The sequence below is a fragment of the Conger conger genome, chromosome 15, assembly GCF_963514075.1.
Source record: "Conger conger chromosome 15, fConCon1.1, whole genome shotgun sequence".
NCBI classification, from domain to species: Eukaryota; Metazoa; Chordata; class Actinopteri; order Anguilliformes; family Congridae; genus Conger; species Conger conger.
The window spans coordinates 12630287-12649481 of record NC_083774.1 but is presented as its reverse complement, the minus strand read 5'-3'; the positions used below and the strand labels follow the sequence as shown (position 1 = coordinate 12649481).

Here is a 19195-nt window from a genome sequence, read left to right as displayed (position 1 = left end):
GTATTACAATAAAAAACAAAAACAGGCAGGGACAGTTATCTCTGACATGTTTGTGGAATTGGGTTTCATGTGCTGAACAAAAGCTTGTCATTTGTAGGTGCTTGTAGAAATAAAAGGGCTTAAAAGAGCTTAGTGCGCCAAGGGCCTCCATAAATCCTGCATATTTTTTCACCATACAAACCGACAGTTGAAAAATATGTATTTCTCGGTTAAATTCATTTAGTTTAATCCTAATATAGTAGTTTGTACAACTCGGTGCAAAGAATGCTCATATGCATACTTAAACTGTACAATTGCAAAACCGCTTAAATGTTTAGTGAGGTGCCAGTTAATTTGCCCTTTTCTGGTGAGAAAGATTTTGTTTCCCCCAGAGAAATCACGCCGTGTCAGTTTCACAAGTGGAATGTACGAGCGCTGGCCACAACAAAAGAAGCATTCTACAATGTTAAGTGTCAGCAGGGGCTTATTCAGTTGGCAAAGCACCCCAGAATGCTTTGCAAATGGGGCTGATTGGAGGAGGAAGCCAGAATTTACCAAGCACACTTCAAAGCTCCAGCCCTAATCTGTGAAATATTTTGTGTGATGCAGTGTCTTTTGAGTACACCATTCCTGTGTTACCTGTGGATCAGCGGCCCGTAGCGTAATGGTTAAGGTGAATGACTGGGACACGCAAGGTCGGTGGTTCTAATCCCGGTGTAGCCACAATAAGATCCGCACAGCCGTTGGGCCCTTGAGCAAGGCCCTTAACCCTGCATTGCTCCAGGGGAGGATTGTCTCCTGCTTAGTCTAATCAACCGTACGTCGCTCTGGATAAGAGCGTCTGCCAAATGCCAATAATGTAATGTAATGTAATGTAAGACAGCAGCAGTGCAGAGCTGGGGTGCTCATCATACTCAAATCCCGATCACGCCAGCAGTGAGTGACCAAAAGCCCCCAAAGGAAGCACATCATCAACCACAATTACTGGTCTCGTCCGGCAGACAAGGAAAACCCTGGCAAATGAAACCCACCCTCCCTGGACACACTTTCATTACATTATGCGTCAACCTGTAGGGCTGCCAAAAAGACAGTCAGGATTCAATACCAATTTTCAGTTCACTGAAAAGCTTGCTTCAGTGGCATATGCCATTCAACATGCACCAAAGTATTTATGAAACACCACTAGCCTGATAACCATGAGAACATGTATGTCACAAGAACTGCGCTTGTAACAGTGAGACCCTACAAACACTAGCAACCTCTCCTGTAAAGCAGGAAAGTAACCCATATTACAGAAACTGTACAGCCAAACTTGACCAACCTTGCCATGATGGATTGGACGGTTGAATTTTTTTACTTAAGTGACAAGTGACTATTTAATTCACAAGCAATTTAATTTAGGCTTTAGCTGTATCAGTCTACAACTCAAGCATTACACTTAAACAGTGCTGTCCAAAAATGATGGGAATCCTTGATGAAGAACAGCTCTGTACACAGCAATCCACCCAATATATTCAATAATTTCATAAAATGCCAGAATACCACTCTGCAGTAGTGCTATATAGTACCTGCAAAGGGAGGGTACACAAACATCTCAAATCAGGGGCAACAATTTTTACACACGTTTTTGGGATATAAAATTATTTGTATTAATATGAAAGAGTAATCCTTGTTTTGAGCACAGAACAGCTCAATGCCTGTTTATTTTAAACAAAGATAGCAATTCTGGAGAGCACTGTAGCTGGTTCATTTTTCCAAGAGATTAATCAAGTGAATTACCATGAACTTTACGCTTGCAAGATAATTACATGAGTTCTGCCGGTTTACGTCAAATGCGCAAGAACAAAACACAAATCAATAACCTTTCGGTTTTTTAGAAAATCGCAAAACTGAATGGTTTTATTTATATTTATTACCTTACATACTTTTCATATGGAATATATTTAAAACCCCTAAAAATTAAAAAATAAATGAGGCACTACCAAATTTGATTTAGTCATAATTATAACAAAATGAAAAACATTGAACATTGGGCAAAGAAGTTCAAACGAAACAAAATACACTTTGAAAGCTAATGTTGCCATACATTTTGTAATGAGTTTCTGTTTTCATAAAGTAAAATAAATATAAGCTGGAGTGCAGACAAATCCCTTTCTAACCATGACTATATTGGCAAACGGCTAATAAAATTGTGGAAATACACTTCAATGCTTCAGATTACCATTGGCCTATCCGTATGCACTTAAATGCTTTCTCCAAAGCTTCGTGTTCTTAACTTTTTTTTGCCTTCACAGTAGCACCAGCGATATTTCAGGAGCGGGGGAGAAACAAGGACAGTTGTTGTATCCTATTCACACACACACACACACACCAACTCAAAAGACTTCAAAAATAAAAAGTACAAAACATAAATAAAAAAAATGGTCTTACACAAAACCTTGGCTTTAGTCAGGACTTAAAATTATGTGCCTAATTTGAGGATTAGCCTATAATTAAGTGCAAATTCTGCCAATTTTGTTCTCTGAAGAAAAATTACCACAGACCATCTGCACAATGCATGACCATAGTAGAACAGGGAGGTGCCACTGTCATTACCTGCAGAACGTTAAAAGAAAGATAAATTCTATTGTAACAAAATGGCACAAGTTAAGTTCCACCTGATAATTTGTCAAAAACAAAAAGCACTCATTAAATGATTACAAAATGTAGACACATTAAAAAAAGGCGAATCAGTCCAGGTGAAAACAAGCATTTCGTGAACTCCTTTCCTTGGCCAAGAAAAGTACTTCAGGTGCGTTCCGTCGTTGAGCTCAGCAGAAAGCTGGACCGTGTGAAGGCGAAGCTTCTGGTTTTTCATGTTCCACCAGCAGGGTGATGGTGGGGCTTAGGGGGAGGGGTATGGTAGGGGTTGGGGTTGGGGGGGGGTCATGGCAAGCATGGTACAACTCTCAAAATGGAAAGGGGGGGTTGTTGTTGGTGGTGGTGGTGGGGGGGGGGGGGGGTCAGGTTTGTTCACATATTATTTAATTCCATTAGAGTCTGATCCAACATCTGGTGCATATCGAGGTTCTCTTCTTTAGCTTGTGCAAGTTTGTCTGTTAGAACACCAAATGAAGACGTTAACAAAATGAAAAAAAAAAAAAAATCAACAGCATGCAGGACAACAAAAAAAACAAAAAAAACATTCAGGCCTTCCGATTAAGTCATTGCAATGGTTACTAAAACCATCTGGGTCATATGCACGCATATGCATGTATGCATATGCATGTACGTACACACGAGCGCACACATATACGCATGCACACACACAAACGTGCACACACATGCATGCACGCACACACGCACACATATGCACACGTACGCACACACACCTTAACCAAGAGAGAACTTGTCTATACAACCTGCTCATTCAAACCTCCATGCAAACCCAACAGATCACAGTGCGAGTACGTATGCGTTTCATGGCAAGCATTAGCCCTTGTGCAGTGAAGCTAAGCCATCCACCCCCTCCTGCACACACCACACAGCAAGCCTTACAGCACAACGGCACAGACATTCTGAGCATGCATTACATAACAGCAGATGTCATACTGTATGCAGTACTATATACGACAAATAAACATTCTTACTACATCCTTATTATGCTTGTCCCTGGATTAACATCGTTATTTTGGTTCCTTCGGACAGTCTATGTTTTTTTTTTTTTTGTCCTAGGCGGTAACCCGCATTTTCTCCCCTTTGGACACCATTAAGCCATAATAAGGAAGTGTACATATGCAACAAGATTGTGACTTAAAAAATCCACACTATGTCTAATCCTCATTCAAGGCCAGTCTTAGTTCATTTGAAAGAAGGCGGTTTTTCTCAAGTTGTTGGTAGAGCCGGTCTGGACAGCCAGAAAGCAGGTTATGGTAAGAGAGGGAGAAGGAGAAAGAGAAAGAAAGGGAGAAGGGATCAGGGCAATGTTAGCACAGAAAAGGAGACCAAGTCAAAAATGCCATGCGATAAGGGGTTGGTGACATATCTGATCATACTCTACCTTCGCTTTGAGAAACACAGCTGCACTAGATTAGAGGCACTTCTTAATGCCACCCAGAACAAATGTTGCCAGGTACCAAACGTATCCTTTGTCACTATACCCTTACAGATAACGCAAACTGACTGAACAGATGCCAAGACTGCTGGGAATTCAGACTCTACCGCAGGGAGCAGATATCATAAAATCGAGTTGAAGTAGGCAAATGACCTTACAAACGCCTTCCTTTTATCCATAGATCTTTCCTAATCATTTACATGAAGGAAGCAAGAGGATTAATACCATCTCTATCAGGCCTTGCCCCAAATCCTCCACAGTTTAAAAGAAAAGACCAAAGGCTCAGTTTAGGCATGCAAAGGTTCCTTGACGCAATTTGAATGCCGTGCTAGAAAATTCCGGTCTAACGTAGAACCACAGACAAGGCAGGCATTGCCAAAATAAGTCCAAGTAAATGGCAGACTCTTTGAAGCAAGACGGCTAGTTCAAAAGATCAGCCCTTTTTGATTTCATAATTTCAAACACTAGTAGGGACTGCTGAAGCAATGTGGGACTTCAGAGCTGTTGGAAACCTGAACAAAAGGCTCCAGCAAAGCACCCCGGTGACAGAAAACCGGGCACTTCTATTTCCGAGCAGCAACACGGCTGTGGTGGTCGTCTGCCTCGAACCCTGGCACAGCCTGGTAAATAAAGTAAACCTCATCTGTCAACAGCCTGGCAGAAAAAAATGAATGGAATTCCACGGCAGGTTAAGCAGCATGCGGTCTCCAGTTTCACAAATTCGGTCCGGAATAACGAGTCTCTGGATGATTGATGGGGGGAAGGGGGGTGAGGGGAGCCGCGTTTGAGCGAAACTGCGACTCATCCCACCTGCTGAAGAGCGGAAAGGGGGGAGGGCGAGGGGAGCTGCGGACATATTAACACCCCTGGGGCAGTAAACACATTTTCGATTCTGTTGTCGTTCTAAAAATACTTCATTCTGACGTACGCCTCATCGATCGCTCCCGTTTCCCACGCAATTATCACTTAAGCTCTCCTAGAGCGTTCTGCTTTTACGACCTGGTGGGCTGCAAAGCTGTAAAAACATTTTTATCTTGGTTTCTGGTGAACAAGTCAATTTGCTAATCCAAAATGAGAAGGGCAGGACAGGGGGCAGGCGATTTGTAGCTTCATAACAAGGCATAAAAATGCTACCATGCAAAAAGTTAATCTAAATACTAACGGGACTAACGGGAGATCTTATACATTACATACAAGAGGACATAGGTGATGGGAATGGAAACCTATGTTTTTACCCCCCAACCCTCACAGTCTACACCCAAACAGCAAAAACATGGATGAAACTGAAACATTACATGCACAGGAGTTTAAACCATCCCACATTTTGTTAAATCAGCAAAACCGTGGAAGCTGCATGAACCAATTTCCAGCAAGACCTGGACTGGCTCAAAAGTTTCAACTTTGATTCCTACAGAACTTCATCATTTTCTCATCTGAACAGAATCTGCCTTAAGAGCCATTCATGTGGAGAAGCAGACCAAAACTATGGAACTTGGCATTTGGCAAGAAAATGGGTTAAAAAAAATATATATATATATATAAAAAAAAATAAAAAAAATAAACCTCATGCCGTTCTTGTGGTTCCTGGTCAGCTGATCCTCTATTTAGTTGTCTTATTAAAAACCTCTACAACGTGAACAAATAGAAGAGATGTTTAACTGCATTTGGCAAAATTTATGGTGAATCTGCTGACAAGACATCATCGACATAAAACTCTCTCTGCGCTCTTATTATGCTTTACATAGGAATGCAAAATGACAATGTGCTTACATTACAGTTAAGAACTTCCAACAGTAAAATGCTTTCTCAAACACATCCTACATTATAGCTATTATAAGTAATCTTCCAAGTACCCACTGAGGCCATGCAACAAAGTAACTAACTCCAGACAACATTTTGCTTTAAACAAACACCACCAGGACAATCAATTCAGTAACTAAAGCGGAAAGCGTCGAGAATCTGGGCATAGCCCACCTCCCTCTCTAGTACCTCCAGTACAAACATGAGATTCAAAAAAAGGTCAACAGAAAAACAGACGAGGCCTGCAGCTAAGGCAGCAGACCGCGCCAGCGGTGTGACATCACGAGACCGCCGGAAACCGCGCCAGTTCGAAAAGGAAAAGAAAACAGGAGCAGCTGAGTGGGGCTTCCACATTTTTATTTGGGCCACTCAGCAGTAAATGAAGCACAGTGAGGGAGAGGGAAACAACAGAGAGGCAGAGAGGGGGAGAGGGAGAAAGGGAGAGAGGGACTGACGCTGGAGAGAGCACACTCGAGAGAAGAAGCAACTCGGCTGACGGAAGGCATCTGGCGGGATGGAGAGAACACAGTTTATCTGTGTGGGAGAAGAAAACAAAAGACCACAGCATGAAGGAAGGGTGGAGTGATGGCATGACGCACAGCACAGCAAATGGGTCGGGGGGGGGGGGGGGGGTCACACCACTGCACTGACCAGGGGAGAGCTGGAGAGCAGAGAAGCTGACACTGAACTCCCAGTGAACCAAAACTGAGAGCAGGACTTATTTGCACGACTTTAGCCCGTCAGGTAAAAGGTCTCCGATTAAAATCAAGCTTTTGTCTAACAAATATTGCGCTTTGGTTCCCACTGGTCACACAAAATAAGGATCAAGACAGATGAGAAATACTGTGATGGACAATTCTTGTCAGCTTCTACACTGATGCTCATTAAACTGTGTTAGTATGAAACATTTAAATCACACAGCAGTGAACGGGACTAGTTAAAGAGACACTGAAATTCAGTCACTAAAATTACTTTCCTTCCAGGCCAACCGCATTTCAACCATAAGCAATCATTGAGGACTGACTCCATATTATAGTCATGTGCAGTCTGGTAGATAAAGTGATTAAACAGTTTGACCAACTGGTCCGGTGTCAGCCAAATCATCCTTATTCTAGCCACCGGCTAATAAGGGTTTCAGTTACTGTGATTGAGGGGTGTCGCTGTGGCCAAAACTATCATTTAAAAGACAGCCGGTTGACACTTTGAACAATATTCTCCCTTTGAAGGAGAGAGATTTGAATAGGCTGTGGGGGTGACAAAAGCTTACTACAGACTAGGCCTCAAAAGCATGAATGCTACTACTGTGCGACAACAGTTTCACAGAACTAGTGTGATGACTGCAGAGGAACAGGGAGACCAGGAAGTGACGTATCACACAGGAAGTCAGGGATAGTTAACAGGCACGAGCAGGGGAATGGGGGGGGGGGGCATTACATGGACGTCATGTCGTTGAGGGCATGGTCCAGCTCCTCACTGATGGCTTTGTACTTCAGCTTCTGTGCATACAGTTCGTCTATCAGGCAGGGCAAGGGAGGAGGTAGAAGAGATGTTGAGAAGGTTCAGGGAATTGGGGGTAGGCAGGGACAATTCCCCAGAGCGTCCGGCCCATTAGGAAGACCGGTAATAGTGCAGGAGTAGAAAGAGAGACCGAGAGAGAGAAAAAAAGAGAGGGAGGAAGGAGTGAGTGAGAAAATAAAAGTTTATGGAAGCAATGGAATTTGTGGAGGATTTCATAGCAAATTCCTCCAGAGTACAGCAAATGCAGCATCCACGTCTTCTACAACTCCTTCTACAATCACCGTATCTACACCAACAGCATTATGGGAAATCCTGCAGTAATCTGCAAAGACTGTTACTGTAACCAGCTGGACAAATTGCCACAGAGCAATTTGCAAAGTGTTTACATCACGCCTGCTCAACACAGCAGATTATTTTCTCTCAGATATATAAAAGCCTTTTGATGGAAACAACAAACGTATTGTTCTACTAGGAGAGAAAAAAAAAAAAAGGGTTTCTGTCAGAAAAAAAACATTTCACTTTGGTTGCATTACTCAACCTATAAATTAAATAGTCAGCACACAGCGAATCGCAGATGGGGAGTCGAGACAAAATTACGAAACTACAAAATTAGAACTTCCTGCACAGGTAAGTCAGATACCCATCAAGTACCCATCATACAGAGCAATTACACCAATCCTAGCAATGCTCGTCATAGATTAATGAACTAAGATTTCAGTTAGGCTCAATATACCAGGTCTATCTTGTTCTAATGCAAAAGAAAAGGTTAAAGAAATGAAGGCAGATGGCAGAGAAAGGGGTTTTAAGGCAAAGGAGCAGAAAATAACTAACGAATTAAACCTAAGGGAAATTATTTCATGATAGTCAGGTTTTTTGGAAATGTGCCTACCCTGCCTGAGTGAGAGACCCTAACCACCAGACATGGAGAAGCCCAGTTTAGTGTATGGAAACGGGGTCGAAACGAGGCATACCTTCCAGGTCATCGATGGTCTTCTCGAGTTTGGCTACCGATCTCTCTGCAAACTCTGCCCGGGTCTCGGCCTGTGGTCATGGACAGGAATTTACAGTCATCCATTGTGAAAACAGGGCGAGAAAGCTAAGGAATGTGTCGTGGGGGCAAAGTCCGAAGGATGGGGGGGGGGGGGGGGACTTGCCTCCTTCAGCTTATCGGTCAGGACTTTGATCTCCTCCTCGTACTTGTCCTCTTTCTGCGAGTACTGCGGGCAGAGAGCAACATGTCAAGCTGCTATTGACCAGGTACATACAGCACATACAAACGTGCATAGCATGAGGCAACAGAGAACTCTCTCAAAATGGTGTCCATTGACCCGACCCACCCAGGCACACATTCTATTTACTGAACAGATATTCGGCTCCTTCCATCCTCCATGCTTGTGTGCCCGCTGAGGACGTTGGTAACAGGAGATTGCGGTGCCGTTTGAATTACTGTGTTCATGTGACTACAAATGCTCCATCTCGAGGTCATGACCCTTTCATGAATATTCATAATGAGCTCTCATATCGGGGCCCCATCATGCATATTCATAGAGTTTTCAAATGAGGACACCCTGTTTCAACAAAGGCAGGGAGAACCTTCAACAATAGAGCTCACAGAGCTGAATATTTGTTTAGTTCAGTAAACAGAATAATCTGTGGAATAATCTGAGAAGAAGTCTACTCGGATACTAATAAAATCAGCTATGGGATCTGTTCCAATAGTTACCAGACAGATATTTGGAAGAAACAAAGAACATAAATCTCACAATACTCCAAGTAATATTGGAGGGCCGATAATAGGCCTTTCATTGCTAAAACCTTCCCAATTCTGCTCCGGGTAATTAAAACCAGGATGGTGATACAATGCATGGATCAGTGAGTCTGTCTGGAACACAAGTGTGGTTTAACAGAACTGACTTATTCTGTTGGTGGTGGAGCTTTATATTCAGTAACGCAGAGCCAGTGAACCAAAAGCTTAAAGTGTGAAGTCTGATATCATATTACTACTGATAAGTCCTCCTTGGTGATACTTTAGTTCATACTAAAGTAAGCTCAACCACATAGCTTTGTGGTGTCAGTTATCATTCTGGTTGACCGCACGATTTTCACAGTGGGACACAAAACCGGTCTGCGACCTACCTTCTCTGCCTGGGCTTCCAGCGACTTCAGGTTGTTGGTCACAGTTTTCAACTCTTCCTCAAGTTCAGAACACTTACTGGTGTTTTACATGTGGGGTGTGGGGGAGGAAGGGGAGAGAAGGAGGGAGGCAGAGGCAGGTTTAGAAGGGAAAGAGGAAAGAAAAGTGTAGGGGGGGGCAGAAAGGTTACAGGGTGGAGGGAAAGTAGGAGTATTTGGATAGATGGGACATGAATGAAAAACAGAGGTCAGACAAGGACATCAACAGATGAGGGGGAAGGTATAAAATGACTAAGGAGATCAAAGGAGGGGTTCAGAAAGAGGCTAAACGCAGCAGGAACGTCCACAAGCAAATCCCATTTTTTTCAACAAATCTGTGACAAATCTGTGAGTTATTATAATATGCCCTCTGCACTTTAAAGGCACATTGGGCTGTACTCTGAACAATTATAAGTATTTTACATTAGACCTTTATAAATCATTGTACATTTGATTCATCAGAAGAAGCCAGTACTGATTGGAAGGGAAACTCAGATGTTGCCAAGTGCCTTTTAGAGGGCAGGCTTATACATACAGCACAGCCAACCAGGAAGTTCCCCACAGAGCTAGTCTGGCTGCCTTTTACACCATGTAACTTTTGTGACGTTATTGCGGTGTTTCAGGGATTTGCATTGCAGAGAACTACTGCAGGGTTAGAGCGACTTACAAGCAAAAAATAAAATATTGACACAATCAGGGAAGTGCAGGAGAACTGAGAGACAGAGACAGAGACAGAGGAGTGAGGAAGGCAGACAGCCAGCCAGTAACATCCAATCCAGGTGAGTGGGCGGGACTGGAGTGAGGGGAGGGGTGGGCAGCCATTGGCCAAGGAAGTGCAGCCTGATAGAGTGTTAGGTTGTAGTACCTTTGACTCTGCAGCGACTAGAGATTTTAAGCTTTGGTCCAAAACCCTTAGTTCCTCCTCTGCTCTTCGAGCTCGTCTGTTAGTGGTAGGCGGCAAACGCAAGGCCATTCAAAAATAAAAAATAAAACACAGGAAAACATGCAGTTTCAACACAGCCATACATGCAATGCAAGGCAGGCAGAAAGCCCAACACACTGACAAAATGCAGGCCACTCCATTCATCCAGCCGCTATATGCTCTGACCCTAACTTTGACTAGCAAATAAGATTGAAGAAGGCCATTTCACACAAAACAATGTTGCGTCAGGGATGGAACACAAACATTGCTCAGGTAAATTTGCTCTTCAATGTTAAGGTCGGAGCACACGGGGGAGTAACTGAACGGAGGTGTACGGATTCAACGCCATTTTGGGTGAACCGAACAGGACATGCGCGTTAATGGTGGCCGTGCGGCGGGTTGGGACGCACAGACATCGCAGGCCTTACCTCTCCGAGAGTTCGGCGCGCTCCTCCGTGCGCTCCAGGTCGCCCTCGATGATCACGAGCTTACGCGCCACCTGCAAGGGACGCACAACAGGAACGTCAGACATCTTGCAAACCTCTTCTGTCGACACCCGCTTCTGCTCAAACCCGCTGCCTTCAACCACTAAGAAGTTGAGGTACAGTAAATCATTAAATACATACAACCTAAAAACAGAACATTTCAGATTTAAATCCCTACACTGCAATAAAATTGTAGGCATGAGGGTATATATTGAGTAAATCTCGAGGTTTACATACAGTCTAACCCTGTCCTATGTGTATTTTTAATGACGGATACCAGTGTGTTCAGCTCTTTAGGACTGAAGAGTGGAAGGGAAGCCAGCTGTTTCAGAAGCCACCAGTCACAGACCTAAGCTCACAGAGTGCCAGGCTTATACGCTGGAACCGCAGCACATGATCAGACCTAATGACCTCACATTACAATGTGGATTTAACCACGCAGCACCCCCACCGCTTTCTTAATCTCAGCTCATCTCCATGCAAATGTAACATACTGCACATATGTGATATGAAGCCCATCCTATAAACAGCGTGGGCTGCAAGAGTGCAATGTACAGGATCTATAGGGGACCCAGGAGTTATCTGAACTGATTAGAATGTGTGCTCATCTGTCATTTGGGACTGAAGCCCTCCCCCCCCCCACCCCGAGGAGGCCCAAACTCAGGAATGCGTTCCGCCCGGCTGATCGGGGCACTGGCCTCCTCGTATTTGCGGTCGGCCTCCTCTGCGATGTGTTTGGCTTCCTTCAGCTGGATCTCCTGCAGCTCCATCCGCTCCTCGTCCTTGGCGGCCCGGTTCTCGATCACCTTCATGCCTCTGTCCGGGGGCGAGAGCGAGCGAGAGAACGTGAAAAACACGAAAGGTGAAAAATACAGACGTTTGAGTGCTCCACTTCCCCAACGTGAATAAAATATTCCATGAATTTCATGTTCTCCCAGTACGCATGTGTTTATGTAGTATGCATTGCATCTCATTGCTTTTGTTCATTCACATGTCCATAGTTTTATCTTGTGCTTTGCCAACATAAGTGTACAGTTGTCATGTCAAAAAAGCACTTCTGAACTTGAACTGCAGAGCAAGAGAGAGGCACATACAGAACACACACAATAATAGTCTGATTCAGTCTGTATTAATGTTAAAGGCTGCAATGCAGATGGACAGGTTATAGAGGAAACAAAAGAATAATTCCTCTTTTCCTGTGAATGATTGTTTATTTTAAATGGGGACCCTTTTCTCCTAAAACAGTCCTCATTTGTGTGTGCCTGCAAGCGGCTCTGCAAACGAATGACTAAAGGGCTCCTGCAAATGCCTAAATTTTTCATAACGGCATTGCAAATGGGGCCGACATGACATTTGATTTACTGTGCATGTGACAACAAAAAGGCAACACTGCATTCTTTCACACAAGCCCATGTGAAATGTCGCCACTGCTACACCGCTGCTGCCATTCAGTAAACAGCCGTTCACTGAAGTGCCCATTCTCCAGTCAGCATACTGAGGGAACTATAGTGTATCTCTGGGGCTGAATTCACAGAGCTATCAGGACAGGACTGACAGAGAGGAGCCCTCAAGCTTGGTGTTCCCTGTGTGTAGCTCTCCCACACACACACACACACACACACACACACACACACACACACACACACACACACACACACACACACACACACACACACACACACACACACACACACACACACACACACACACCTCTCGCTCTCGTCAGCAGCCTTCTCTGCCTCCTCGAGCTTCTGCAGCGCGGTGGACAGACGCTCTTGGGCGCGGTCCAGCTCCTCCTCCACCAACTGGATTCTTCTGTTCAGGGAGGCGACATCACTCTCAGCCTGTAGGAGCAGAGATCAGCCTCGAGTCACACTGCAGCACAGTCAGCCCAGAGGGAAATGCACACACTCCACACACACACACACACACACATACACAAAAAAGCATACAAGAATGCTCACACACAGACACAAAACACACACACGGCACAAGAATAATCACAGAAAAAAGAAATCAATGCACAAAACACACACACACAAATGCAGAGAAAAAGAATTAGGCACACACACATACAGACTAGGACACCAGGCACAGCCCAGCTGCCCTCTCCAGTGTTACACTGTATGGAGGCTGAAAGGAGCTGAACCGGAGGAAAGCCTCCCGCATAACCTCTTCAGCGTTCTTCCTTAAACACCGCAGCTAAAATTAGACACAAAACGGCTGAACGCAAGGCTAAAAGGAGTCAGTTGACCGGAGTCACAAGAGAAGGGCTGTGTACCCATCGCTGCGGGTCACGGCTAACAGGCTAACGTCAGAGACGCAAGCAGGGCGTGTGCTACCGACATCCCAGCCAGCCGCCGCGGCAGTAACAAGAGCAGGTCTTTCCCCCGCGGACGTCCCAGGAGGCCTGCAGACTCGTGTCATGCTTCCCGTAACAGCAGCGCTGCTAATGGGCCTTACTGAAGGACTTCCGTGACATATTGCGGTGGAGAAGCAAACGGGACACAGAGGAAGGCCCAGCTGGCCATGAGCCGGTGTAACCATAAGGACAGACCAAAACTAAACTAAAATTGATCATAATTTGCTTGAGTAAAGGACTCATTTAAAACTTCACAAAGTCAATGAATCCCCTCCAAATATTGCAAATGCATCGACACAATAATTCAACTTGCATTACCTCTAAGTTTGTGCAAATGTCCACCTATTAGTGGTTCACTTTAGGACTCCTCATATGATGGTCTAAATGATCAAACAAAAAAGATTCATTTAAGAATCCACTCCCATACCGCCAGATCTACTACAGCATACATGCCAACACGTTTCCTTGGAGATGATAAATCCACGCTGGGCAGTTTAAGTGCAGGCTTTTATCTGGTGAAGAAACAGCCACGTTTTGAAACCATAACCTTTGACATGAAGTCAAAGAAATGAATTCCAAGACCTTTTTCAGCATAGTGGCACAGCTCGGTAGGCCACTCCTGCTTTGGGATCAAGTTGGGCCGTACAGGGCCCGAAGTAGACATAATTTCCCACGTTTATTTGTTCCAACAGCTCCGTTCTACGACTACCCATTTGGGTGTTAGATCCCGAATACAAAATGTAGCCTGCTTTGCATGTGCACGTAGTCACTGCATCGGACCCAAATACCCTGCCTGGCAAGACACGCACCAAAGCAAACAGGAAGGTCCACTGCTGTGTTGGACGTGTTCAATTCAAGCAAGGTGCGCAAACATAAGTGCCCTACACGGGCAAAGTCCATTTTAGCAGTCATTGCTGTTATTTGAAACCGCCAACATATCCGAATCCTCAACAACCCACACGCAATTTAATAATAGTATTTGTTTCTGAAGTTATTGTGTAGAGAATTCCAGGTAAAGGGACAAACTAATGACAGGGCAAAGCTTGTACTTCCTGTTTTGAGAACCGCGGCCGCTTAATCAGAGTTGGCCGCATTATCCCGGCTAGGAGATTTCACTTGTAAGGTTAAAAATACCTACGTCTAAATCATCTGAGAACATGCATTTCTGACAATATAAATGCAATTCTCTCCAACTCTATCATAATCAGATCCACCAGGCGGTTTCACCAATTTAATTAACGACTAAGTGAATACATTCCAGGCCAGCCATTCAATGCCCCGCTTCAACTGAACAGGTGAAATCATGGGAGTGTTCAATTGACGGCGCCCATTCTGTTAAACGGCTGCAGACTAGACTCAAAGCAAAAATAACTTTGAAAACAGTAACGCCATACTTTCCAATTTTAAGAAATAACGGCAAAATGTACGAATGGTGAGTTGGTAGTCTCACACGCCATCAAATAGAAATGTATAACCTTCACTAATCCTAGCCTGTCATCATCAGTCCCCCTCCCCCAGTTTCCCCGGAGTTTATCTGTCGATAGTTACACAAACCCTTATCCTGCACTGAACAGGCCTCCAGAACTCGATCTTCTACAAGCTGGTGCCAAATTGTAACATAGTAGCATAACAAATAACGACAACAAATAGCTAGAAAACGTTATTTAATGGCCTATCCGCTGCAAGCCCGTGCATGACATTGTGAACTACATAACAGGGTGGCTACCTCCCAAGGTAATTCCGTTATTACAGCTGCATCAAATTGATTATCATCCACATTTTGACTCCAGTTGCATACTCAGCCTGAAAAAAAACGACTGGATTAAATGGTACCACTTTTGCGTTAAGAAATGCATCGGTTAAAACAAAAACACTTCAGCTTTAATGGGGAAAAATGCCATATTATTTAAGGGCTTACGGATTCTCTGGCTTTTCTCTCCAAACCCAGCTCTCTCTGTAGCCTCTCAGCTTTCTCTTCAGCACCGTCTGCCTGTTCTTGCAAGGACTTTATTTTCCGCTTTACCGCTTCCAGTGATGATCCAGCCATTATTGTTTTGTTCTATCTATTTAAACGCTATGTACGTCTATATAAGCTTTCCACGAATTTGAAACCGAGCGCACTAACGCCCTGCGGATGCAAACATGAAAGCAACAGCACTAGCGTTCTGTGCTAGCTTAGAGACGCACAGCAACGTTTGCGATAAAACCCGGAAGTACCCCTGTTTTCATAACCCTGTCCAGCCTCAGCTGGGAACGGAATTACCATCAAAAGTGAATTTAAGGAATATTTTTAAACTTCAAGCAAGAGGAAATGCATGGCAAGGAAAAACTATTTATCTACTTAAAGTGTGCATTATTATAATGATGGTCACGCCTAGCTATTAACATTCCAATGTAACGTTCCTAAGGCTGGTGTATTGATGTGGACCACCACCTGCTGGTAAAATTCGGACAATGCACATCAATTGACCATAAACTTTGTATCACTACGATGAAAATGTACATGTATGTTTAATGATTAATCTTGAATGTATTGTTTGAACAAAACCCCAGTCACAATACACTACTTGGTTGCCATGTAAATGACAAGTTTTGCCGTTTAGCGTATATAGTAAGGAAGTAAATTTAAAAATCTGCATTTTTTTGCAGCCTGTGATCACTGTTTACCTTGAACTAATGCCTGGGGCTGACTAGGCTGCAGTGCATCCTCCTATGTCATGCTTGGTACATACTGTACTGTGTATATATAATAAATAGTTGGCATATTTTTCATTTTATAGGGTATGTTCTTGGAAAACGTGTTTCATTCTGCATGACTGCACCCCAAGTATAATTCATCTTTGGTTAGTATGTGCATGTTTCCATACTGCTCTCTCTCTCTCTCTCTCTCTCTCTCTCTCTCTCTCTCTCTCTCTCTCTCTCTCTCTCTCTCTCTCTCTCTACCCTACTCTCTCTTTTGCCTGACAAACCTACTTGTGCATGTAAATTCTTAAACTTATCTGAGGTCTCACAGACTCAACAATTAAGCTCTGCTCTTCGCTGGACACTCACCCTCCAGGAAGTTTACTGTTTTGTGTGCATGTCTTTTAAACAGGCCATATATAATCACCAGAAAATAAATGTACAATGTAAAATTTCTGGCACTGTTGTGGCATAGTTATATGTTACATATTTTACATAGATTCCTGATTGAAGTAACTTACAAATGGTACATATTTCCAGTACATATTCATTTTATTAGCATTGAGCATGATTCCTTATATGTTTTACTTACCTTATGAAAACAAAATGCCCCTTTTGAGAAGAGAAAGAACAGCCTACAGATTAATTGTTCTCTTAAGAGAACACATTACATGTTTGTTATTTGGAGTCATAAAGGAAAGGATTACCTGGAATGTAGCCCATTTGCAAATTGTTTATTTTTTTAAAGACAAAGACTCAAGAACACATTTACAGTACATTCATTCTTACAAGAAAATAGACACAAGAAAAACGCAAATATTTAAAATGACAGTTATCATGTATGTGCCATGATCGTGGCAGATCTTTTACGATGTTTTTGTTTAATGCTCTGAATCATAGCTCTACAAAATCAGATGAGCTTATCTATAGTGTAATCGACGCACTACACACATTGCACTGTCATTTAATATATTTACTCTCAGACCAGGGTAGTAGCAAGGCTTTGGGTAAGTTGTGAATTGCAGAAAAGGTGCGGTTAGTAATAGCACCTTTTACTTACATCAGTGGCTTTCTTCTCAGCCAGTTCCAGTTTCTCCTGCGCGTCCTTAAGGGCCTCGGAATACTTGTCCAACTCATCCTCGGTTGACTTGAGTTTCTTCTGCAGAGCTACCAAATCATCCTCGAGCTGAGTTTTTGTTTTTAGAGGATCGTTTTCATAGGGTGTGCAGCGGGAAATTGGACGCGTGAGCGCGCACGGGGAGCGCGGTGGCGCATACAGACACAGAGAGGGAGAGAGACACAAGAAAGAAGTTAGGGGTAGGGAGCTTTCCCAAGCAAGCAAAATACCTTTGAGGCGACCTCTTCGGCGTTGAGTAGCTTCTCTTCGGCGGTTTGGAACTCCTCGAGCACTCTATCTCTTTCGTCTTCGGCAGCGCGCAATTTCTTTTCCATTTCACTTAATTCATCCTCTAACTACACATGCATATAAACGAGAGTTTGATTTTAAAAATCATCCATTACTAATACATCTTATCATACATAATGAATTACTCCAATACAGTAATAAATATGATTCATACATTTCAACGAGATTAATCCAATAAGACGTTGATGCATGCATTGCTGTAAACAGAATTCTCAAAAACTACGACTTCGGCATATAAACAAATAATTATGCGAGTATTCTGGCTGTATGAATTGCCCACTAAACTCGATGGAAAGACTCAGATTATTTCCATTCCGTGCGAGAAAACACAAGATAATGACATTTGTGGTGGTCATGTGGATGCGCTCCTTAAACTGCGCTCATTTTTTAAACCAATCCATCCCAAGCAGTTTGGGTTTACAGGTTATTTCAAGCGTCGCGCAAAAGCGCGTGCTTTCAATCGATTAATTTTAATTCCATTAGAAGAAAATGCAGACCTGTTTGCCTCTGTCCTCAGCTGCTTTCTTGTCTGCTTCAGCCTGTTCGGCTCTGTCCAAGGCATTCTCCTTGTCTAGTTTTAGCATCTGCATCTTTTTCTTGATGGCATCCATGGCTACTTATTTTGCTTTCAGCTGCACCGAGAAATTGAATTAAAGAGACGAGTCTCAGTGGAAGACTTGAACGTCTATGCAGAACAGAGCGCCAAGTTGGAGTGTGAGCTCTTTCTGACTGTACCCCGTCAAATATCTACTTTCGCGGGGGGGGCAACGGAATTCTTTTGGACATCCAATACTTTTTTGGAAACGACTTCCACTCGGGCTCTTCCCCATGCGCCGTCATCCCCGTGGGCATGAGAGGCGATTCGCTGTTCTCAGACATATAATCGCTGATATGACTATATAAGGGATCAGATGGGCTTGAAGACAGCCTCCACAAAGACGTGTGTTACTAACGCTTTTAAATCGGATCTATGGGAAGACATTTCGCCGAAAAGATACGGATAAACGAATTGAGGACGCACACATTTTCTTGAAGGATTTAACAAATTGATAACCTGTAATGAAATTACAGCACGCAGCGCAATATTGGAGGCACTGTACATGCAGGCATAATATTGTATTTGAAAAGTTTTCCAGTACATTTTTTTCTACGAGTTTACGACTGCTAAAGCTGAAACCGTATCAAGAACCGTTTTCGTATTCACAACTTTATATCAATTATACACTCACGCGTAAAACATACACGTGTCTGTATGCACGCGGGGACTATTCTATGGTTTGTGTGCGTTCTATATGTTACAGGTAACTTCAATGTGGGATTTCGGGTTGAAACACCCCAGCGACAGCGGAACCAGGAAGATCCCGTGGACGTCAGTGCTTGTGCGGTTTCATTCATTCATTCATTCATTACCCTAACCCGCTTATCGTGAACAGGGTCGCAGGGGGGCTGGAGCCTATCCTAGCAATCATTGGGCGAAAGGCAGGAATACACCCTGGACAGGTCGCCAGTCCATCGCAGGGCACACACATTCACTCACACACTCATACCCACGGGTAATTTAGACTCTCCAATCAGCCTAACCTGCATGTCTTTGAACTGTGGGAGGAAACCGGAGTACCTGGAGGAAACCCACACAAACACGGGGAGAACATGCAAACTCTGCACAGAGAGGCCCTGGCCGACGGGGATTCGAACCCAGGACCTCCTTGCTGTGAGGCGGCAATACTGCCCACTGCACCATCCGTGCCGCCGCTTG

The 19195-nt window shown here is 43.7% G+C and overlaps 1 protein-coding gene across 21 annotated transcripts; it reads right to left on the bottom strand.

The window, feature by feature from the left end:
- Positions 1-1848: 1848 nt before the first annotated feature.
- On the bottom strand, positions 1849-18187 carry LOC133111629 (tropomyosin alpha-1 chain). 21 transcript variants are annotated; one of them, XM_061222128.1, is made up of 10 exons: positions 17937-18182; positions 17361-17486; positions 17074-17199; positions 12680-12813; positions 11668-11785; positions 10913-10983; positions 9527-9602; positions 8545-8607; positions 8362-8431; positions 1849-3074 (listed from the first exon to the last, which is right to left on the bottom strand). In XM_061222128.1, exons 1-10 carry the CDS (start codon positions 18048-18050, stop codon positions 2992-2994), a joined length of 981 nt encoding a protein of 326 aa, XP_061078112.1. In that variant the 5' UTR covers positions 18051-18182; the 3' UTR covers positions 1849-2991. The 21 variants fall into 21 exon arrangements, with proteins under 21 accessions (XP_061078112.1, XP_061078102.1, XP_061078100.1 ...); XM_061222129.1 differs by lacking the exons at positions 1849-3074; positions 9527-9602 and adding exons at positions 7303-7385; positions 10428-10503 and having other exon boundaries at positions 17937-18186; XM_061222130.1 differs by lacking the exon at positions 1849-3074 and adding an exon at positions 7303-7385 and having other exon boundaries at positions 17937-18184.
- Between the last annotated feature and the right edge of the window lie 1008 nt (positions 18188-19195).

What these genes read in the sequence shown, in the direction of transcription:
- LOC133111629 (XM_061222129.1), bottom strand. Translation starts at nt 18,050, where the DNA reads ATGGATGCCATCAAGAAAAAGATGCAGATGCTAAAACTAGACAAGGAG. An exon ending in TAGTCGCTGCAGAGTCAAAG is followed by an intron (nt 8,608 to 10,427) that starts GTACTACAACCT and finishes CTCTGCCCGCAG; the next exon opens with TACTCGCAGAAAGAGGACAA. An exon ending in GACCATCGATGACCTGGAAG is followed by an intron (nt 7,386 to 8,361) that starts GTATGCCTCGTT and finishes CCTGCCTGATAG; the next exon opens with ACGAACTGTATGCACAGAAG.